At 40.6% G+C, this 25253-nt stretch overlaps 1 protein-coding gene across 2 annotated transcripts in view; it reads right to left on the reverse strand.

Annotated features, from left to right (window-relative positions):
- The window catches only part of LOC146005263 (LIM domain only protein 3-like), a 223790-nt gene that overhangs the window by 80868 nt on the left and 117669 nt on the right, over positions 1-25253 (reverse strand). For both annotated transcript variants that reach the window (XM_083144368.1, XM_083144377.1), the window contains exon 3: positions 23206-23294. In XM_083144368.1, coding sequence (XP_083000494.1) covers positions 23206-23230 — 25 coding nt within the window. In that variant the 5' untranslated portion in view covers positions 23231-23294. The remainder of the gene's footprint in view (positions 1-23205; positions 23295-25253) is intronic.

Genomic DNA, 25253 nt, shown 5'->3' on the forward strand with positions numbered 1-25253 from the left:
TCGCCGATACCTGGGACGCCGTCACCTACAGTATCCGATTACTTCACCTTTTATGACGTATGAGAGTGTTTACTTATCACGTCTGCAGGACTCACGCCGAGCCGTATGTTATCAATTACTTATCAGTGAATTCGAGATACAGAACATACAGAAAGTGGCCTATAGGATTACGTCAGACTCCGGAAGAATTAGTGACTGCAGGATTTTACTATTCAGGCTTTAGCGACAGAGTATTATGTTTTCATTGTTCGTACGGACTTTGCGATTGGACATCCAAAGATTGTCCGATTCTAGGACATTACATGTTGGTACCCCAGTGTCCTTTTATACAGAGTGTTGCGGCGTTACATCGTAACTCCAAGAGCTGCAAGTATTGCGACAGTATAGAGACTCTTGAGAAAACGTCCGATAAACCTAGTGTGGATTCTGTGTGCAAAATATGTTTTGAGAATCCTAGCAGTGTTGTAATTCTCCCGTGTCGACATTTTGTTTCCTGCGGATCCTGTGCTTCCCAATTGAACAAGTGCGCCGTATGCCGGGGTAGCATTGAAGATACGTTGACAGTTTTCACCTGATGAACAAAATGAATGTCTGTTTTTTGGACGTTCAAGGTCTTCGAGGAGTAGGAGGAGAATTTGTGTGGAAAGAAGTCGGAATTTTAAAATTTCCTTTTGACAAAGCGTTTGACTGTTTATTGAAATCTCCATATGGTTTACACTGTTTGAGTGAAAAGTATCGCCGAGTGAATTACTGGCTCCGTGCCAACAAACACGGTCTCAACTGGGGAGATGGATGGCTGCCGTATGAGAAATTAGGAGATCTGTTATATGTTGTGCTTGTGAATCAAATAGTGTACGTTAAAGGTACGGAGAAAGTGAAATGGTTCGAAAAATTACTTGGAAAAAAAGGTAAAAATAAAATATCCGTACGTAACATCGAAGAACTTGAATGTCCAAAATTGAATAGTGTGAAAAACACTTCAGGAAGATGCAAAGAACATAGCAAATGTGAAAATGTAAAAAAAACCTGTGCAGTTGAAAATGTCTGGAAGATGTACAGTTTCTATTGTAATAAGTACAAGAAATAAAAGAGTTTTTTAAAATATACAAATGTTTTATTTACAATCGGTAATATGGGTTTAAATACATAGCATAACACAAATGTTGTATTTACAATTGAATATGAAAGGTTTACAATACCTGAAGGGTTATATTACAATACATAAAATAACAGCGGTTTATGTACAATACATAAAAGAACAATGATTCATTTACAATGGCTATTTACAACATCAGGTACATGAAAGTAACAGAACTTATTTACAATGTCAATGTCTGCCCAAGATTGTTCTCAAGATATATTTCAATCATCAGTTCGTTGTACCAAAGAATATAAAAATAGTTCACTAAATTGGGCACTTCTTTTTTTTCTGAAACCATATTTTTCTTGATGCAATATACAAAAGCCTCCATTTCGGGTTGCAATTTATGATAACGTTCGTTCTTTAATTTCTGCAGAGGCCAAAAAAGGTTACACAAAAATAAGTGTAATTCAGAGGCTGTGAAAATAAAAGCATCGGATGAATGATGCTGATACATCGAGATACAACGTTTCCCGAAAAAATTTACAGCACTGACGGTGATATTTCCTGTAACCAAGTAATTGAATCGACGACCTGTTTCGACGTAATTCAGTAAGTCAGATTTCAAAGCCCACAGTTCTCTAATCTGCTTAGAATCGATGCGTACGGGTGATCTCCCCTGTTGCGAAAACTCCCACACCAAATTGAAAGGGGATTGCTTTTCGAATCCTATTGCCACGAACTTGTTTTTTTCCTTGTTCAGAAAATATGTGTTAGCAAGATAGAGATCTAAACACGTCTCTACGTTGTGTAGTCCAGGACATTCGATTGTATCTGGGGAAAAGCCGATCTCCCTACGCCGTTTCATGAAATCACAGTCAGTAGTCAAATCTATCCCCTCGTCCATCGGTTCGTTCTTGATAGGGACAGTTTCGATTTTGAGGGGCTGCACACGTTTGCGGGTTTTACGTTTGGAAGCATCATCCTGATGGGTCATGCGTTTCACTAGTTTATCGTGTTTTTCTATTGTAGAATCCTTAGTAGGCTCCATGATGTTTTCACTAGAGCTGTCTCGACGACACTGAGAGAAAGCTACAGCAGCACACATTTATATAGCTTTTTGCATAACACGACACCGGATCGCGTGGATGGAGCAACACGATTGATCCCCTCTCGGGCACTTGGAATGGGGTAAACATTTGAAGATCTGACGAAAACGGTGTAGGATATATCCATCTTTACTGACACCGGGTGGAAATGCTTGAATGAAATCCTTGGTCGTAACATGGCGTGCTTTGTAATAAGCATACACGCAACAGTAATGTCCGCACGTCGTGGCCAACACCCCCTGTAAGGGAATGTTGTTGTAAGTCCAGACCGAGGAATGACGATTCAGGAAAGTTACGAATTCTGGATAGAAAGGATGAAATCCGTATGAATCGAAATATTCAGCAATATTGTTTTTGCCAAAATAGAAGGCCACCCAGTGTGTACCCTGGAAGTTGGAAGTGTCAGTGTTTGCGATTATCAAGGCAGGGGTAGGAAACGTCCGAGGTAAAAGATCTCTCGAGTAAACACCGTAGAAAATGTTCTTGGTGGAACAGTTTCGAGATAGAATCTCCCTGATCTGCGACGTGTTCATGCTGCCTATGTTTTCGAAAACGGAAAATGAGAGTACAGCGTTCTGTTATTTCTATACTCTCAAGATGATATTCTTCTAATATTTGGGGGGACGGTTGCGTGTCAACAGGTTTGGCAGACAGTACTTCCAAAGAATCACTATTATAAATATCATCACAGGTTATCAGTTCGATGAGTTTTCCCATCTCACGTTACATATGTTTTCATATGTTTATAATAATATTTCTGTCTTTGGTCATTTCTATGCTCCCAGGGCTGCTGTCAAGTAGTTCGGAAAACGATTGTATGTTCACAGGTTTTGAAGTTGTCACTTTCGAAGAAACACTATTATGCTTAATAGTACGGATTATCACTTTGGTAGGTTTTTCCATCACAGGCAGTATAATGTCTACATCAGAACTGTCTCGATAACACTGCGAGCCAGAAACACGAGCACACATATTTATAGACAAGTCGGTCTCACTGATGGAGGATAACACTTCTGTCTTTTGTTATATCTACTGCACATTCGAATTCAGCATACAGAAGGCATGTTATATTTTCCGACAGCTGGGGAGAAAATTGCATCTCGGCTCCGATGATACCTTGTTCCTGGAGACTGGTGTGCGTGTCGTTTCCTGAAGAGTCAGGCGTTATGTCGAAAATCAGGAAAAAGGAACCGTTCTCGAACATTTTCCTTGTGATCTGGTGTCCGTAATTGGCGTGGTGAATGCCTGTACCGGAAAATAGAGTTTGATAGGCACGTGTTATCAATCCGCCGTTCCCTCCTGTGGTGACCCGCAAGGGTTCGTAAGGTACGAGTTCTCCATTTTTCACAAGATGGAAAGAAGATAGATTGAAACTTCTAAAGTCGAACGGATTTTTCTTACTGTCTCCGAGAAAGCTGGCGGTGGATACCATAGCAAAAAGAACAACATTCGGAAAAGGACCTTGAAAAGCATTATCGATCGAAATCTGCTGCGTTCCGGCAACGTAAGAATAAGCTTTGATGACGCTTCTGGTGAACGGATAATGGGCTGGAGCGTAAGAGAGTGCTCTGTCTATGGCCAAACTGGTGGTAGGAGTAGGAATGATGTGATTTATTTCGAGAACAGCCTTTAAAATTTTTATTCTGGTGGTTGGTGAAGTCTGATCTCCCCAGATGTAAAAAGCATCACGTGACCTGGCTAGATCGATACGTACTTCAACGCCGTTGACCAGGTATTTAGGTTGGTGGAAAAAATCTATGTGCAGTTTTCCCATAAGTTCGACTACGGCAGACACTTCCGTAGGATTTCCGGTTGTCGGAACGTGCTGGAAAAAGTCTTTTCTGGCGGTAAAACCCTTGTTGTCGGCGGTGATTTGATCTTGATGTCCAGGTGTGTCCAAGTACCACAAGGCATTTGTGAGATGCGTGTTCGCAGCATCGCTGCCGTAATTGATTTCTGCTTCGAAGATTGATTTATATGCGTAATTGTTATCGGCAACTGTTACAGCGATACCGTTGAGAGCCACTGTAACTTGTGAAAAAAGTGAATGGAGAGGATAATTTACGACCCCGCAGTTTTTTGTGAGGGCGTTGGAAGGTTCGGAAGCACTCATGGGAGACCCATCTTGATTGACCATCTGCGTCAACAGACGAAGATAGGCAGATGAAAGATCTAGAAAATCTGTTCCTGCCGGCGGAACGGCAAACTGAAGTATGTTCTGATTATCTATGGAAGCGATAGGCTTGTAGGCGACCGTGTAAGTTTTTTCGACATTTTGCTGAATAGGTTTTTTACTGAAAAGATCGAACTGTGAGATCATGCAAGTGTTATTCTCCATTATTATCCAAAAATATCTTTTCCTGCCGCCTTCTGTTTAATTTTCCTTTTGCGTGTCGTCCTAGATTTTGTGGATGTTTTTCTCCGCTTTTTGGATGCGCTTTTTTTACGGATCGTAGATGTTCTAATACGGGTGGCTGAACGTTTTAACATCGACTGAGCAATTTTTGTTGCAGGTTTTGTTCTTATACCGGAACCTACCAGAGAGTCGATTTTGCGTTGTGCTTTACTCTGAAGATTTTGACCCGCTTCACGTACACGTTGACGAACGATAGTTCTCGGAGTTTGCTGGCTTGTTGCAATGTCTGTGATAATGTTAGCGCCTGTTTTCAAAGCTTCTTTTCCGATCGCTTTTGCACCACTCCAGAGTAGAGGTTTCACCATTCTAAAAAGTCCTGCAAAGAGAGACCCCAATCCTCTCCCTTTTTGAATTCTAGTTGAACGATAGATGGGTCCAATTCCCCCACGGATCTGATTACTGTAATATTCGGTCTGCGAATTCATGGTGATTCATCAGCTTTTCGACATAGACTGAGCAAAATGATTCCTTACTGTTTTTTAAAAGGACTTTGCTTTCCTACGAAAATGTAAAACAGCTATTGTAGGTACGGAGCCGTTTCTCAAAGGCAGAAAATATCCTTGTCTATCATACATCGCAATTTCTATTGTTTCGAAAGAACCTTTATCCAGAGAAACGTAATGAATCGGATTAAATGTATGATGGGCTACGGGTACTGTGCAAGATGATTCTGTTTCCGAATACTGTTTTCGGGTAAGACGTAAAAGACGTAGCATTTCTCCTCCGACCAATTGCTGTTTCACGAGATCGGAATAAATGAATATGTAGGGGTTGTTATCCACGACGTTATTGGACACTGCGTGCGTAGAATAAATAGATTTCAATACGTCATATCGAAATTTGGCGTAGTCATCAGTTTCGTCTATGGGTGTAACAGTATTTGTTGGAACACCTTCCGATTCAGGATCGGGAACCCCTATCACGGACAGATGTTTGTTCACAGCCTCTTTAAAGAAAAATCTGAGATGAGTAGGAACAACGGCATTAGCCGGGTTTGTTTTCAGGAACTGAATGAACTCCTCTATTGTATATGTTGCTGCAGGAAAATAAAATGGCTGCTCGTTAATATAGAGTGTATTATCCGTAGAAACAGAAGATCCCGACGCGTCCCATTGCGCTTCCAACAGAAAATGCCAGAATTGTTTAAGAACGTTTCTCCGTATTTCCAGGTCGTTGGGAAGGGATTCTTCGATGGTAGAGATCAGGTCCTCAGCACTTGCATACGTCCGAACAGGAAACGTCACCGTTCCGTAATCTGTTTCCAAAACATTGTCGTATAGAGTTGAATAATGCAGTTCTGCTAATCCGACTTCCCACAATTCTGGAGACAGATCGATCCGTTTTGCAAGTTTTACGTTGAAATGGGTCAGCGTGTTGTTCGGAAAATAATTCTCCGATGCAGATGACGGAAGGTAAACATAGAAATTATCGTCCATTCTCGTCGAACACAAAGAATTCACTGGATCGTGGTGACGATATATTTTGATATAAATATGTTTTGGAAATTATTTTTCTGATAACTGTTTTACGGAAGATGCCTTGATCCACGAATCGAAACTAGGTGGATATCCGAGCCAGCGAACCAGGTATTCCAAATTTTTACCTTTTCCCCGGCTGTTCAAAATCTTATCAATTTTATACTCTTCGTCAGGATCCGAATAAACTTTTTGCAGTTCATGTTTGTAAAATGTACCTTTTACAGGTTCTTCATTTAAATCGTCTAATATGTATACAGGTACAGGTGATCGCTGAACAAGGGAGTGGATTTTGAAAAGTTCTCGTGACCACGATTGTTCGTATCCCTTCTCGAAATGTCCTTTGACGACGGAGATTCGTACGATATCACCAACATTCAGATCTGAAGATGGCTGTGAAATATGTTTGTCAGCTTTGTTGAGACGTTTCCACACGATGTAAACGTTAGACTCGTTCACATCTCGAGGTGCCATTCCTATGGAACTGTGGATAGTTGTATTGTAACCTTCGAGAAGTTGCGGTAAAATGTCTACGTAACGTCTTGTTTGTTTCGATGTGAAATATTTCCACATTCGTTCTTTCAATGTTCTGTTGAAACGTTCCACTACACTTGCTTTCACAGGATAATTTGAAGCGATCGAAAAATTTACATCTTTATTTTTTAAGAACTTCTGGAATGTAGAATTCGTGAATTCCGTTCCTTGGTCGGTCTGTAGTGTGACGGGTTTTCGTCTGTTTCGTCCGAAAATAGTTTTGAAAGCTTCGGTTACCGAATTGCTTGTTTTATTTTTTAGCGGTAATGCAAAAGCATATTTTGAGAATACATCGATCACTGTCAGAAGATATCTGTATCCATCGTTATGTTTTTGTATGGAAGTCATGTCGTTGAGATCAGCTTCCCAAAGCATGTCTATGTTCCACACATTGTAATGATTCCGGAGGAACCTTTTTCTCGCAGGTTTGTGGAGAGTGTACGTTTCCTGGTGCATCAACCATTTTTTCACCGTATTGCGGGATATATTTTTATCCCGTACCGCGTTCCATAAACGATCTACAGATGAGAATGAAGCCCTGTGTCGGGGATCGTAATATATTTTGGTGAGGATTTTATCGTGTTTTAACTTAGGGACTCCCATGACTGATCTCTCTGTCTACGGCTTTTTCTCAGAGGAACCAGCTTGTATGCGTCAGGTGTTCTCAGAAAAGGTGTAGTTTTTCTGGAAACACGGACGGCCACTTTCTTCTTCTTTTTCTGTTTCTGTCGATGAGACGGTCCAGGGCTTTCCGTTGACGACGCTGAGAAGTTCAACGTCTTCGGATCAGGAAGTGTTTTTTCCTGACGTTCGTCTATCAAATGTTGAGCCGTAGATTGGTACTCGTCGATGATATTTTGTAACTGATGACGTGTATTACGGGGTAACGTCTCTGCTAGGTTCGGAGGAAAATACGTCGATCCTGGCGAAATAGTAGAAGAACCGTCGTTATCTTGAACAATAGGAATTTGTAATGGTTCTTGGGATTTTCGACTTAGATATAAATACTCGTCCAGTTCTTTTCTGTAAAGCCGCCATTTTTGATCGTCTGTTATATTTTTCATTTTCAGAATATCATTCATTTTCTTATCCAGAACGGATAATTTTTGAGTTACAGATAAGTCGGAACCGCGAATACGTGCTAGTTGTTCCGGTGAAAGGACGATCATCTTTTTGTAGGAAGATGCCATTTTTCAATGAGGAATGAGAGTACCGAGAAGACCCGATAACAAAGACCCTAGAAGTAAGGGTAGGAATCCTCCTTTCTGCACAAGAAGTTTTCTTCTTTTTTCGATGTTCACTTTCGGTTTCACGAGATTGCGTAAGACCAACTTGTAAGGTGTCAGACGACGTTTTGTGGACGGTTTAATCTTCACGTTTCCTTTTAAAACGTTCAGGCAGCATTCGCTGATGAAACGTATTGTCTTTTTCGGAGCACTTTTCAATAATGATTTACGGATTTTGGTCGGTGAATTTTTCAACACGTGCAAGAAAGGTGAATGTTTCTTGAAAGAAGACGAATGTCTATTCCTGTTAGAACGTGATTTGGTACGTGTCTTCCTCGTTCTCCTCATCTCGAAGTTTTAAACATTCCTGAGGAAGATATGCAGTTGAGTAATTCTGGTTAAAAATGTCTGTCTGATAACGTAAAGGATCCGGTGTTGACTGTGAAAGATCAATATACAAATAACTGAAAGGTTGAGTGGTAGCATCTATATATACTTTTTCGAGTTCCTTCATGCGGTGAGGATGAAGTTGTCGTGCAAACACTGTGAATTGGTTCATATCTCGCGGATTTTTAAAAATAACAAAATGCTTTACGTTCAGCGAAATGTCTCTGCAATTTCTCCCTTGATGAAAAAGATTCTGTGTTATGAACACCACCGAAATGTTTTTGTGATGACTGCCTTTTGTGAAAAGGTCGGCTACTTTTTCTCCTTGAGCAACCATCATAAGATCATCCAGGATTATGAGAGTAGGGGTTTTTCCGTTCCACGACTGCCAATCGACGATCCCTTTATGATATTGCACATCTCGAAGATTTTGCGGAATACTGTTTTCCTGATCGTAACACCATACGATTTTCTTGACGGTTCCTTCGACAAGATGAACGATGGAGTCGACTATATTTGTCACAAAAGTAGTTTTTCCACTTCCTGATGCCCCGCAGACCATCATGGTGAAAGGATGGGAAAGTTTAGGAAACATGTTTTATACTGGAGATTTGGAGAAAATGAAGATCTGGCACATTGTAAACACATTTTATACACTGACTGTCCGAAGAAGGGTTCAAACTCTGGACCGCTACAGACATATTTTAGTCAGCACAGTATCCGAAGGGATACGATAAATGTTCATCGTCGAAACGTCGTTTCAACAGTACCGGTTGAAACAGCTTTTTTTCATATGTACTGATTACTTGGAACTGTTTTGTTCTTCTGATTCTGAAAATATTTTCGACCATAACTTCAGGTTGCTCATTGTTTATCATGTCGCACATGGTATCAAAATTGACCAATTCCGATGTGGAGGTATTCAATGTGATTCCTTTCACTTTACAGATATACTGCGGTTCGGAGAACGGTTTTGTTATTTTCATGCTGTAACTTTTCGGTCCCGTTGAAACAAACTGTTCACAAACTGCATCGGGTCCGAAATCTGCCAATTCATCGGTGAGTTCTCCTAGTGCGTCACCTGTCTGGGGATGATATTCCATTTCAGGACTATCTACGTAAATTACAGAATCTGTATCACAATAACATATCCTGTCATCCAATTTTTCGAGAAGTTCATACAGTTTCAGACGAGCATGGCATGTTGTGAAGGCTCCGATAGGAACATTTACTTTCCTGTTCAGACTGACAGCCTCTTCAACATATTTCCAGTTCACTAAAACGGTGTCCTGATTGATGAATACGACTCCTCCAATCATTATATTTGGGTCAGTCATTTTATCCAGAAAATCTTTTGATTCCTTGATGATGGTCGTCTGGGAAAGGTTGTCCCGTTGACAGAACTTGCCCCATAAAGAATTAAGGCAAAGTTTAGCCAGAGTACGTTTACCAGGATTGACTTCGATACTGTTTTCTTCCAATAGAATACCCTCCTTATCGAAATATTTCTGTATGTACTTCTTCTTATCCTCGTCGTTCTGACACCATGAAGGCCAACCGCTCGCTTCCTGTTTTATTTTCAAGAAGGTGTTGACATAACCAGCAAAAAGTCCTCCAGTTTTTGTGACAGGGTCGTACTTCGATGTTTCATACTTCCACACTTCCGACACTGACAGTACTCTGTAGCCTAAACTGTACGCTTTACGCACCTCGGCGATGACCCAAGTCCCCGAAAATGTGCGTTGTTCATCGGAATGGCTGCATGTACCTTCACATTTTAATCTGATAGCACATTCGTTACACAAGACAAACATCAGTTTTCCATGCATTTTTGTAGGTAGAACAGGATGTAAAAGGGCTTTTGGTGGCAGAATAGTACATTTTATGAGCCCCTCCATGTTCAGAACCTCATTTACCGAAGGAATAGAAGTTCCTAGAAATATGGTAGGATGTCCGACAGGATAGGCACAGTATTTGTTCACATAAGGGTACAAACTTGTAAAATCATAGTACTGTAATTTTTCATTTTCCTTGATTTTGTAATACGTCCTGACTGTTTCAACTCTTCCTCCATATAAGGCGTCTCGTGGATTTAAAGGAATGCAGCAAACGATAGGATGCGTCGATAGATGTCTATCGAGTTCAGGATCGGCTTTCAATGTTTTGTTAAAATCACATTCCCACATTGTAACGACACGGTATCCTTCAGAACGTAGAGCCTCAAGTTTACGGCATGTTGTCTCGTATCTGAAGGCTGCTGTGTTCAACATGTCGTTATATTTCTGACTGTTACTATCCTGACCTGTTTCTTCTTCGTCGTCGTTTTTCGGATACATATCTCTGTTAATTGATATGCAGCGTTGACAGCCATGCCAGTAGCATCCAAGCGCCTCGTACACTGTCTGCGTCTCCTCGTGATAGCCGTCCACTTTGTAACGCCCTCCTATGACATATTTTTCACGAGTACGTCCACCGTGAAGAATTATTAGATGATTCTGTTCTTCCACGTAGGTTAACCATTTCAATGCGAACTTGGACATCTGATCTGCATGATGGTAACCTCCTTTAGGGATTATTCCAATAGTGTTAGACGGCATAAATTTCTGTCTGTAAATTAATGAACAGACAGATGCTATCGTGATGCAGTCCCTGAAAATGTCTATTTTGCATATGTCTAGAAAATTCTGTCTCAACTTTAGACATCCTTGTCTCAACAGGGTCACATCCTTGATGCAATATTGGAGAAGTTCGTTTTTGTTGTTAAAAGGTATATTTTTTTCACATTCATTGTTGTACCAGGACATGAAACGGTGTTGATCTTCAACCGATTTCATATATTCATATCCGTATGCAGAAGGAGGAGGTGGTGGTCCTATGTAATTTCTATTCTTGTAAGTGTTCCACAAATGCGGATAATGTCCTTTCTGCACAGGTAAACCAAACAGTTTTGAAAATCCTGCAAGATTTGACTGAACATAGTTGAGACTGTCTACAAAATGGAGATTTTGGTATGTCATGCAGACAATTTTGGTACCATCTAAGATAACACGAGGTTTCATTTCTCTTTCCAACATTCTCCGTAATAGAAATGTACAATCGTAACCTCGTGCATTGTGTGCACAGATGGTTATGTTGGAAAACTTATGTTGCAATTCCAGGTAGGACAGGAATGTATCTACAGGGTCATCCCAGAATATAAACTGCCTTGTTCCACAAACAGAACATGGAGCTGTTAAATCCTCTTTTTTGTGACATGCGTGACAGGCTGTTTGCACCACGATAAGATTCGGAACATGAAGAAAAGTTTTTTCTTTGTCAGAATAAGGAATATCGGTGTAGCATTCGAAATCGTAAAACACAAATAGAAATTTTGAGTTCTGTTTAGGTTTCGGTATAGGCATGTAGCAGAAATGATTTACAGGTTTCACACAATTACACACAGTACAATATTTCATGTTGCATCTATGTACTTTCTCATATCTATTGTTTGTGAGAATAATTCTGAAACATCGGGGACACTGTTGGATTTCGCTACAGACAGTACCGTTTCGGAATGGTGTAGAAACATGATTTGTGAAACACTGTTCATTTCTGAAATTTCGGTGACATGTCTGACATGTTCTACGGACACCTGGTTCAGGTACACACGGTGGAGTTGCACGGCACATACAACATAATTGCTTACACATGTGACTATGAGGTTTACCAAATATGAGCTGGTTACACCCATGACATTCTTGCTTTGCTGCAAATGCTCCAACACGGTTCACTATCACATCATAATGTTGTCTGGTATTATCATACAGAAGGTATATAAATTTTGAAACATGTTCAACCTGTCCTTCAAACAGAACATCTTTAGCATCATGAAGATTGTTGTATACAATAATTTTATGATCTGTGAGAACTTGCTGAAATTTTCTCAGTTCAGGAATTCCGCTTCCGGCACACGCATTGTCTGTCAGATCTACTTCTGCTTTCCGCATAAGTTCGAAAACAGGTTTAAGAAGATTTCTATTTCTTCGATACTGTGAATAGGACGGATCATTATCAGCATGGGCTTTTCCTATTACCAAAGCTTCAGCTAAACAGAGTGGTTTTTTCCTATTCGGCACACCGACGATGCTCTTTTTTTGCGTGCTTAACATGTAATTAGGTAAACAATATGTTCGTTTACCTCCACCACCTCCGACAGGTATATCGACATGGTCGGCTCGCAAAATTAACCGATCTGTAGCCGTGAATGTTTTCGCACTCTGCAATATTTTATACATGATGTTCCACACCATATCACTGTGTAACTGATCACATCTGTGCCACCCGACATAAATATCTTTCACGGTGGGGTCAGATATGTTAGATAGAGTTAAACCTATCTTGTCTTCATCCTTGGTGTCTTTCTTAACGTAGGTGAGAAGATTTTCGACACCTTCACGGATCCATGTGTGAGGATCGACATTTTCTGGAGGGTGCGAGAAACTGAATTCCACACGACGTCCTTTGGAACGGAATTTGGGATATTCACGTTCTTGAATGTTATGTAATATTATGTTCCCTATTTGTTCACGAGGCACTGTATCACGTTTTCTTTTCTTACCTCTTCTATCTGATACAGAAGCATTTTGGGATAAGGGTTCTGCTGAGGGTAAAGGGTCCGGTCTCCATGACGGTCCTGGTAAAGGTTCCGGGTCTGATCCGGATGCGGTGTTTCTGGAAGTTCCTGGTGATGTGACGGCTATCTGCTTCTCCTCGGCAACTCTGGATACAGGATCAGGTGTCGATGACGGGCCTGGCGACTCTTCGGAAATATCTCTCCATCCTTCTCCGGTAAGATCGGGTACGAATGATGTCACGGTCTGTAGTAGACGGTCATATTCCTCTACTAGGGAGATACTTTCTCCCGCGATGATTTTTTGCGCGATGATCGTCAACACTTCCCGCAACTGTCCATGTGTTGTGTAATATCCATCACGATAACGTGCTAACAGATCGTCAGCGGATAACTGTACATCCATGATCGTACGATGACTGTTTCACGAACACTGTGTTGTGGAGAGAACGCCTTTCTTTATATACGCAAGCATGACAAAGCAGTTATTCCCGTTCCTAACGGTTCTACTGCGGCTAGTTAACCGTCTTCACCAGATGTTTTCCTGGCAGATATGACAACTCATGTAAAATTCTCAGAAATCGTCAAACGTCTTCAGCAGATGTTTTCCTGACTGATACGAAGGCTCATGTAAATTCTCGGAATCAATTAACCGTCTTTACAAGATGGTTTTTAGCAGTGACACATTCTGTTATTCAACGCAGATGTCTTCCTGACTCATAGGAGTTGCAAAAAATCGAAATTTTCAAATCGCTCTAGCTCCTCCCCTAATTGACGTAGAGCGGATCTGATTACATATTCGTAATCTGCACGTCGAGACCTTTCGTTAGAGTGGTCGGAAGGTGGGTCTACGATTGAAAATAAAGAAAGTAGGAAACCACCGGTCCTAGAACAATGAAACCTGGTTCACCGGAAAGAGGACTTCACTGCGAGTCCGACAAGCTATCGATCACCCTTCTAGCTCAATTAGGAGCCGAGCTACAGCGATTTTAAATTTTCGCAGAAAAAAATGGTAAAAAAATCGAACTTTTCAAATCGCTCTAGCTCCTCCCCTAATTGACGTAGAGCGGATCTGATTATATATTCTTAATCTGCACGTCGAGACCTTTCGTTAGAGTGGTCGGAAGGTGGGTCTACGATTGAAAATAAAGAAAGTAGGAAACCACCGGTCCTAGAACAATGAAACCTGGTTCACCGGAAAGAGGACTTCACTCCGAGTCCGACAAGCTATCGATCACCCTCCTAGCTCAATTAGGAGCCGAGCTACAGCGATTTTAAATTTTCGCAGAAAAAAATGGTAAAAAAAATCGAACTTTTCAAATCGCTCTAGCTCCTCCCCTAATTGACGTAGAGTGGATCTGATTATATATTCTTAATCTGCACGTCGAGACCTTTCGTTAGAGTGGTCGGAAGGTGGGTCTACGATTGAAAATAAAGAAAGTAGGAAACCACCGGTCCTAGAACAATGAAACCTGGTTCACCGGAAAGAGGACTTCACTCCGAGTCCGACAAGCTATCGATCACCCTCCTAGCTCAATTAGGAGCCGAGCTACAGCGATTTTAAATTTTCGCAGAAAAAAATGGTAAAAAAAATCGAACTTTTCAAATCGCTCTAGCTCCTCCCCTAATTGACGTAGAGCGGATCTGATTATATATTCTTAATCTGCACGTCGAGACCTTTCGTTAGAGTGGTCGGAAGGTGGGTCTACGATTGAAAATAAAGAAAGTAGGAAACCACTGGTCCTAGAACAATGAAACCTGGTTCACCGGAAAGAGGACTTCACTCCGAGTCCGACAAGCTATCGATCACCCTCCTAGCTCAATTAGGAGCCGAGCTACAGCGATTTTAAATTTTCGCAGAAAAAATGGTAAAAAAATCGAATTTTTCAAATCGCTCTAGCTCCTCCCCTAATTGACGTAGAGCGGATCTGATTATATATTCTTAATCTGCACGTCGAGACCTTTCGTTAGAGTGGTCGGAAGGTGGGTCTACGATTGAAAATAAAGAAAGTAGGAAACCACCGGTCCTAGAACAATGAAACCTAGTTCGCCGGAAAGAGGCCTTCACTCCGAGTCCGACAAGCTATCGATCACCCTCCTAGCTCAATTAGGAGCCGAGCTACAGCGATTTTAAGTTTTCGCAAAAAAAAAAAAAAAAAAAAAAAAAAAAAAAAAAAAAAAAAAAAAAAAAAAAAAAAAAAAAAAGGTGAAAAAATCGAAATCTTCAAATTGCTCTAGCTCCTCCCCTAAGTGACGTAGAGCGAATCTGATTACATATTCGTAATATGCACGCCGAGACCTTTCGTTAGAGTGGTCGGAAGGTGGGTCTACGATTGCAAATAAAGAAATTAGGAAACCGCGTTGCAAAAAATGATACCAGATGTCCGTCTCTATAAGGAAGTCTTGACATGTGCTGACACGGAACAAGGAACTGTTGTGCCTCACAAAAACGTCGTGATCTCATATGCAGACTTCTAACGTACGTTGCAAAAAATAATTGCAGATGTGTGTCTCTATAAGGAAGTGGATAGAATTTCTTCTGCAGGCATCCTTCCCTCCAGTTCATCTCCTTTTCATCTGGGCCGCGTTGCAAAAAATGATACCATATGTCCGTCTCTATAAGGAAGTCTTGTTCGAAGAACATGTGCTGACACGAAACAAGGAACTTCTGTGAAAATTATCAAGGAACTGTTGTGCCTCACAAAAACGTCGTGATCTCATATGCAGACTTCTAACGTACGTTGCAAAAAATAATTGCAGATGTGTGTGTGTGTCTATAAGGAAGTGGATATAATTCCTTCTGCAGGCATCCTTCCCTCCAGTTCATCTCCTTTTCATCTGGGCAGCAACATGGATGGCCAAGATTTATTACATGTTGTAAGTACCCTTTTACATTTCACAACCATACCTGAGCAGAATCAAACATGTTTTTAGGGAACCTTAGTTAATTGCAGGATTCGAATCCAGGGTCTCCGGCGACATTCGCAACCATACCTGAGTGGGTTTCGAATCCTGGTTTTCTTTATGCAAACACTAGCAATTCCAGGATTCGAACCATGTCTGGAGGGTTTCGAATCCGGTACCTCTTTTATCAAAACATAGTTAATTTCAGGATTCGTGGTACTTTTTTCATTAAACTTTTGGGGTTTTTATCCTGTGTTAGGCATTCTAATATAATACTATTTATATACAAAAACAATATTGTTCTGTACAAAATCTTTTATTAACACATTGAACTTCTACAGAAAATTACAAGTTTTCTACATATACAAACTTTTTATTTCAACTCGTACTACAGGTTATTAGATATTTTTACATATTTTGTTACACTACTGGTAGATGTTAGTGTATTAGTATGTGTTTGTTACTCGTTCAGTTTTCTTTTTTTCAACATCTCCATCATTCGTTCATGTATATTTTCCCCTGTTCCCCCTGTCTTCTTATTTTCACCCTTCTCATTTCTCACACCTTTAAACACCTCCATCAATTCGAAACATATTCTTAAAGATAGATGGGAAGGTACATATTGCGCTCTTTGTATATTCTCTACAAAATCGCCAAACACTGGCGCATCTCGTTTCTTGTCAACAATGTAAGTAAATATTTTGACCAAACAGTCCACCGATACCTCGATTTCTTTACATGTCTCTTCTAATTTTGCCAATAACTCTTCCGCCAGTCCATTTTCTTCACAGAAATTCACATAATTGCCGATGTGTTTTTCAACCTGTCTTGCATGTGTTTTGCTCCATAAGTTCCTTCGTTCTGTCGGACCTGCTGTTGTCTCCTTAATATCACCATACATCAAATTGAATCCGAGAGGGAGTGTCGACATCTGAAATTAGACAGAAAATATGTTCATTATGTTTTGCACAAATTAATCACTTTCATATATTAATTCACACATATTTTCAGGAACACATACTCCATCACGGGGAGGCACTGCGAAATGCATATTATCGACATCAGGCAGGCACTGAAGGCGCTGCGCATTTCGCAGAGGCTACGAGGTACATTGAGCGGTACCTGGAGGAAGAGAATAGAATTGAGGAGGCCCAACAGCGTGCCTCCGCTATTTTCCGGGCTCGACGTACCCGGAACAGGGAAAGGCTACACGCCAATCTCCGTCGGTATAGAGCTAGGTAATTATTTTTCAGTTTATTTCTGATAACATCGTTTATTATAGCATGCTGTTTTTCCGATTATATATACTACATATCTGATAACTTTTCTTTCTAGCCGATATCTACATGGAACGGAATATATTCTAATTCTTATATTTTGTTTTTCAGAATGCGTAACCGAAATGACGATATAGCCAATCGGCAGCGCCAACTGGTGCCTCCTGTTTCTCCTTCTATTTCTTCTACTGTTTCTCCTGTTTTGTCAGAGCAGGAAGAAGATGTGGTTGAAGAAGAGGAGGATGGACGCTATACGCCCCCTCTCCCACCCCCAGCAGAAGAGGACCGGGAGCCGACCCCCCCACCATCGATCACTGTTAAACGTCATCCTCTTCTGCATTAAACTGTTGATGACACAGGTACCGTTTTTTATTTTCACACCTTTCAAGCTGTCTGCTTCAAAAGAAAGATGTATTTATGTTTACGATTCTCACTGTGTGAAGGTGATAATAGTATTTGACCAGCGATTTGCATTGTTCTAGGTAGAACATTAAAACTAAATATTTGTCTCTTACCTTTTCAATTTTCTTCACTCTCGCAACAGATGTGCCAGTCTCGGTTATGATCTCCGGTCGGTAGGCTTCGATCAACAGTTCTGCGGTACGTACACAATTTTTCTTTTTTATATAGTACTGTCTCCGTGACGTATTTTCGAATTATATTCGGCGCGCATTGTTTTGCGCAGAGCATCCAACGCCCACGTGCCTCTCCTATCTTCTTCCTGCCCTGGTACGCTATGCACAGTCACCCCCTCCGTGAAACCTACTTTTTTTACTCTATTTATTTTCTTTACATCTAGACGCTCTCTCTCCTTTTTCTCTTTTTGCCGTTTCTCCATCACTCAAATTCATCAACGGCCGCCCGAGAAAAACATCTCCTCCCCAGAATGACTCATCAATCTATAACATGTTCGGGCATGTTTCAGACCACACCCAATTCCTAGAATTTCAAACTCATCAACGGTCGCCCGAGAAAAACACCTCCTCCCAACAATGACTCATGAACGCCATCTCTCTTCAAACAACGGAAACACCCAAATTCCGAGAATTTCTGACTCATCAACGCCATCTGTTTTCAGACCCCGAAAACACGTACTCCAATTCCGAGAAAACCAACCGTCACCGCGTCGCCTACTTTTCCTCCTCCCCACCCCAGACTTTCTGACTCATCAACGCCATCTGTTTTCAGACACCGGAAACTACCGACCAACCGTCACTGGAAAAACCCGTGACTCATCAACGCCATCTGTTTTCACACACCGGAAACACGTACTCCAATTCCGAGAAAACCAACCGTCACCCCGTACTTTTCCTCCTCCAGACTTTCTGACTCATCAACGCCATCTGTTTTCAGACGCCGGAAACTCCCGCGGGAAAAACCCGAATTCCTCCAACCAATCAAAACGCTCCTTACAAAATAAGCCCCGCCCATTTATGACGTCACGACCAATCAAATTCATCCTTACAAAATAAGCCCCGCCCCTTAAAAAAAAAAAAAAAAAAAAAAAAAAAAAAAAAAACTGCTGCGTCATCAATTGATCTTTGATCGATCTTTTCCAATCAATTGATTTATCGACCCGAACGCGGGTGCATTACTACTATAAGATACTAAACACACTATATCGTGAATCTATCATAAGAATTGATAAATCGTTGAATGCACTAACACATATAAGCAACATTCAATATTCTTTCAACATTGTAATAGAGTGTTTGCTATTCTAATCTACTATTTCTGTTTATCAACTTGGGTTGCGTAAATGATAAATTGGTAGGTAAATGACCAACATAATTGACTTCAAAACATTATTAATGTTGCTAGTTTTGTCCTTGAGAATAACATGTTTGCTTCTATTGTTGTTCATTAAAGTACAACATAAAATTATAACTATTATCTCTGTCTTATTTCTGATCTCAGGATGACTCCCGTGATTATTATTATTATATATAAAAACTTACCAATATCTTTATAAGGAATCTATATTTTTCCTATTCCATGTTTTATTCGATGTAATTTTGTCCTCACTCATTTTAATTGTTCCACTCTTTTATAGGCCCATGATAGCACAATTCCCCGTCGCCCATAAAGCAATTGCTTTGAGCTGTATTGGTCATTCAGATCGCCAGATCTCAAGCCTCGTTGTTTCCTGTGGAACCAAACGGAAGACAACGGACACGTGCCACATACGAACTGAACAAATGAATCCTAGCTGTTGTAGTGGACGTGTTTCACGAGAATGGGATGAGAGTGGCTATGATTCGGACTTGTTTCGCGTGACAGATCAGTAAGGTAAGAGATGGACCTACTGGTGTTATTCTATGTTATTAACCTTATTTTTCACAATTCTAACCATAATTTGATATTGTGAAACTTTGGTCCTTTAAGGCATATTTCACAAGTGAGAAGCCACACTGCAACACACAGAATTAACTGCGCATGCGCGACCAGTAGTCTGAGGCGACACGATGCACATTATTGAGAAAACAGTTCGATCGAGTGACACGTAAGAGACACTTTGGTGTGAAAGCTCTCTAATGGCCGCGTGCAACAACGCCGTTTATTTCGAAGTTCAGATGAACGAGATCAATTTTAATCCACTCTAAATGAACTTGGTTTAAAGATTGCATTGAACCAACGAAAAACAACGTTAACGAGATTCCGTTCAACTGATCCGAGATTAATTTGTAAGGCTATACCTGATTGGTTGGCTAAATCAAATTACAATCAAGAACCGCATATAGCAGTGTCATGTGTTAAAGTATTAACTTGTCGACGAGTACAAGGATGTAGTAGGGTGTAGAAAAATAATAATATTAAAAAAGAACTGACGGCACAACACAAAAGGAGAAGGAGAAAGCATGGAACCTTCTTCTACGGGACAGAACCTTAGCTCGTAAAGCTTTAATGTCTTACGAAATGCATTCGATTTTGATGCTACTGATGTCTGATGTATTTGAATTTTTCATTTCTTAATTCTTATATATTTATATTGTCGTGTCGTGTAAATAGCCAGAAACATGTATTTTCGTAAATTTATACAAAAATATTTCCAACATCATGTAGCAATATATGACATTTATATGTGTTTTGTGTTCTGGGGTAGAAAATACTTAGAAACATTACGACTTTGCACCACAGAACCACAAATTATTATCATTATTATTATTATTTTGGCAGTTTTACACTGTTCTCGAATTATCAGCATTGTACCTCCAAAATCTCTAGCGTTTGCACTCACTTGATATCACTTTCCATTCTTTTTCTATTCAAAAACAACTGCCTGCAGTCGAAGCGTCAGGATCGTGAACCAGGATCAGCACCAAAACGGTGGCGAATTGCCGATCAGAAGATAAACTCGTTTTGATGTTTCTAGATCGCGATCAATTGTTGAACCGTCTTCGTCCAATGATCCTTTCCCGATCCGAGTTTAAATTTTGATCTTCGTTGGTGCAATCGGCCATAAGAGAATTGGACATGGACATGGGTGATGGTACCAAATACCTCCATTTCCATGATACTTTGGTTATTGTTATAGCTATTGGTCAATATCTTCAATATGTATATCTGCATTTTTTGTGACAGTTAATGTATACTGTGGCTGCACACGAACTGGTCCTTTGAACGGTCCACGAGCAGAACGAGCGGATCCTAGAAAGAAGTCTAGTCGCGTGTTCTTAAACGCCGGGAGCATGTGACGCCGAGAATTTAAGCTCTTGGACAACAATTCCGTCTGAAAGCTCGGAAAAGGGGTGCAGAAACAACCGCCCATCACCACCACTCTCGTCCTGGTTTGATACACTAGCGACACCCGAGCCATATAACGTCAACTGTTTGTTCGAAAAGTTCTCGCCAATACCACCAGAGTGCTCTGCATTGCTCCCTTTTCTGCATGCCATTATCTTAATGGCCTTCCCCAACATTCACTTTCAAGTACCATTTCCACCGCTCCTCTCGGGTTCTCTCTTCCCCCCCCCTTCCCCCTCCTCCCCCACCAATCTTCCAGCAGGAACATCGATCCCTAAGTTCCATCGGGTACTCATGTCCATCAGCTCGACACTCTCTCCGCTCCCCTCCCCTTTCCTGGAAGAAAGACAGCTCCTGGTCCGTATGGATGTTCATCGCCTTCTCCTCAGTTACAAACACCGCTCGGAGGCAAAACCTCCGCCGCAAAGGCAGATTCCATCTCTTCAGATGTCACTTCGTATAGAAGTTCTCAGTTCTTCACACAAGGCGGGCGGCGAGAGAAGGAGACGAACGGATCCTTTACTTCGTTTGTTAAGCTGACGGCAGTGTTGCAGCTTGGTGGAGTTTCATGGCGCTAAACGACAATGAGGACCAGTGCCAGTGTTTGGAAGTAACCAGTTCCAAGTAACAGTTAGTTTTTTCAGGAATTCTAACTGTAACCAGCTCATTTTGAAAGTAATGTAGCAGTAACTGTAACACAGTTACTTTTTTGCAACAGAAGTATTGTTATCAACACTTACTACTAGGGATGGACGATATCGGAAATTTGATATCGCGATATATCGTCACAGATATCATGATATCGGCGATATATCGTCTTCACGACATATATCGCTAAAATATCGTGACTATGTACCGCCAATACGACATATATCGCCAAATATCTTGACGATATATATCGCAGACACGATATATATCGCCAAAATATCGTGACGACATATCGTCTAGTTGATATCGCCTGGACGATATTTTTTCAATATCGCGATATATCGCCCAACACTACTTACTACTTAAATTGTTAATTTGAAAATTTGTAACACTGGGAAGAGCTAAATTTGACAACTCTGTTTGCAACTATGTGACTTCTAAGGATGCTAAGGTGAAAAGATTTTCGTGGAATCACCTAAGGCATGGAAGTCAGGCTTCGTTGCATACTAAATTTAGAATATTTCTAATTGCCCGCGAAAACTTCAGTGTTTTGGGTGGATTACTTCATTCATTTAGATCGTTGCATTCGAGCTAGGATAAAGTCATTGTTGAAGAATGGATCTTGCTGAGATTGGAATAAAAGACCAAGAACCGGTGCAAGTGGATTGATGCTACCACTTGCAAAGTACCGTGGCTAACATACGAACGATTTTTCGCATTAGCATCTTTCAAGCAAAGCTTGAAGTGTAAAATTACAGCATACCTAAGTCTCCTACTTTCGATTTTATTATAGAATTTCCGTTTCATTGCTGTCATTGTATACAAGGACACCCCCATGTTGTATGTCATTTTTACAACTTATCTAACCATACAACAAAATTATATCTATCCAATGTAAGCAGTATTCTCAAGCACGCTTATGTGAAAGGATCGCATAATCTTTTCTTTTCAAAACATTTTTCTTTTGCTAGAGGTTGGCCACGGAGAAGTTGGTTGTATATGAGCCTTATTAATGACTTTTTGCATATTTGCCAGCAAATTCCCTGACTTGAGCTATTTGGCACAAGCAAATGCCCTGACTTGGAACACGAAACACACAACAAATGTCCTGACTTGGACTATGTAGCATACAGTAAAAGGTCTGAAGCACATAGCCAATATCTTGACCCGGACTGTGAAGCATATGGTCAATATTCTGACTAGGGCCATTGAGCATAGAACAAATGCCCTGACTTGGACTATGAAGCTTGGAGTAAGTAACTATGAAGCTTAGGGCAAGTGTCCTGACTTGGACAATATAGCTTATGGCAAGTGTCCTGACTTGAATCATAAAGCTTTGGGCAAGTGTCCTGACTTGGGCCACATGGCATAGAGCAATTGCCTTGATTTGGTCTATGATTGGGACAAAAATGAAACAGGGACATCCTCGCAGTAGAGATCAAGTCCATTACCAAAGTGTGATGAATTTGCGTGACAATAATTTATTCCAGTACTCTCCGTCCAGACCTTTCCGCGCTGTACTGCTGACAATCAAACAAAGTATTTAAAAAATTAAAGCATTACCTTCTTGTGAGGGCGAGAATCAGAAATCTCCAAATCACGAGGACACACTGTACTCACCACACATTTCCTAGAAAACAACGAAACAATGTAACAACGCTACGAGGAAGGAGGAAACGAAATGAAACAGAGGCTGAAACGAAGCCAATGAACAAAGGTTTTTGAAGCCTTAAAAGAGAAAATAATCCTATTACGGAGAGGACTCCGAAATCTGCATGTGACGTAACGGACTTACCTTGCCCATTGTCTGTGTTGTGCATGGCTGTTGACTCCTAGCCCTCAGCTTCTTTGAATGTTATGCCACATGACTGCTTCCATCCAGGTCTGGAATAAAAGAGAATGGAATCAGTGCGCGTTGTTTAGCAGAACACTGCCTGGAAGACAATTAAAATGTCGACCTGGAACCAACATGCATAAAAGTCATCTGTAGGAGAGGATGCCGGGTAAATTCTGCATAGGACACGCTTGCTTTGACAATGCACCCAGGAGAAATGTGTTCGGGTATCTGGAATCATAATAGCGTCAAATCTGCATGCTTGATCACAGAGAACGTGGCCGAAGAAGCGGAGTTAGAATGAGTAGCAGCTTTCTATGGTATTCCATACTTTGAAAAAGTCACAAGTTACAAGGGTGTGAGAGGTTTTTTTTTGTTTTTGTTTTTTATGTTTCCGGTGAAGTTTCATGTGGATTGTGGAAATTTGATTTTCGGAACAACTTCAGAAATTGCTTCGTTAAAACTTGTATCTCTCCCATAGGGGAGTCTATATTTGCTTTCCGAACAATTTACAAAGCATTCGTTAGCTACACATTTTGTGGAGGAGTTAAGATTTCGATTGTTACAAAGCCGGTATTATTGCTGTTATCTCTAAAACTTTGATTTCAGAGATTCTTTTGCTAACATTTCTGTTCTTATAGGGTAGTGGAGTTCTCTCGTAAATTGTTTCTGCCACTTCGATGTCTAACTTTACAGCTACATTTGAATGTTTTAATGTTATAGAAATGTGAAGATTTACTTTGTGGAATACTCTGAAACTTGAATTTCCTTTGCCTAAAAGTTTCCTTTTAATAGAGTAGTAGATATTCTTTCGGAGCATCTGTTAATTTGATTTATTATACTTCGCATTTCTGTCACTTGTGACTAATCGCGAAGTGGATGAGTGATGATATGATGAAATTGATGAAGGGACACTCACAAATAATACCCATCCCTAGACCGGGATTCGAACGCACCACCCCTGCTGTCATAGCGCTCTGTGCTAACCACTCCGCCACGAAAGCCGGTTAAACTTTGATTCTATAGATTTTTTGTAAGTTTTTTCCTTGCTATAAAGCCTTGCACAATTTTTTTTATTATAATCGCCGAAAATGTTTCTTTGATAGATTTTAAAGCGACGGGTTTTATATTTTTGGAAATTTTCTGAAAATTCTACAAGATTTTAAAAAAATAATTTTATTGTTGAGAAACACTTACACTTATGTGTGTGTGAAACTTTGATTATCTGATATTTTATTAACCAAAAGTTTCAGACGTACTAAGGCATTTGAGATTTGATTCCAAAAAATCTATCAACGTTGGATCTCGTAGGTTACTGTCTTTTTATAAAAATGAGGTCGTTATTCTACCAGGTTTTTTGAGTGATGTTTCGATTTTTTTAATGTTCCAGTGAAGCGTTATATTCCCTTTGCTTGCAAGAGAACAAGGTTAGCGTTTTGTTTGAGCTCATCTCCTATACATTTGATACGCAAGCGTCACGTGCTTTGTTTCCAGTGGGGGTAAGCTCTTCGCTTCTCGCGCCATACATGGCCCATTTTAATTACTGCCTAAGAGAAGGAAATCTAATCCTGTTACCTTTGAAACCCAAACCCATGGGTGGGTGTTTATATGATTTTTCCCCCCTGCAAGGTCCGCTGCTACATTCTAATTGAAATCGTGGTGAATCCCCTTAAAAAAAATTGAGGGCTTCGGGTCATGTTTCAGCCATCCGTGGAGAGCAACTTTCGAGCTCCATAGGGAAGCTGGGCGCGGATCATCATGACCATCTCTCGCTCCCTTCCATTGCTGTGAAGAGCTGCGATCGCGGTTGATGGTTTTTGGGGATGGGGTCCATCGGCGGTCGACAACCCCAATAGCTTACAGCGTTAGGTTACTGTTGAGGTTGCGGACTTGATCTGCTGGTGCAAGGAAAACTATAGAAAGGTGTGGCAAGTGGTCAGTACAAGGATGTCTCGGTTTTCGTTATGTTGATTTTTTTTTATCTTTCCAATAAGCTTCATCGGTGTTTC

The sequence above is a fragment of the Lepisma saccharinum genome, chromosome 1 (assembly GCF_977018435.1).
Source record: "Lepisma saccharinum chromosome 1, izLepSacc3.1, whole genome shotgun sequence".
NCBI lineage: Eukaryota > Metazoa > Arthropoda > Insecta > Zygentoma > Lepismatidae > Lepisma > Lepisma saccharinum.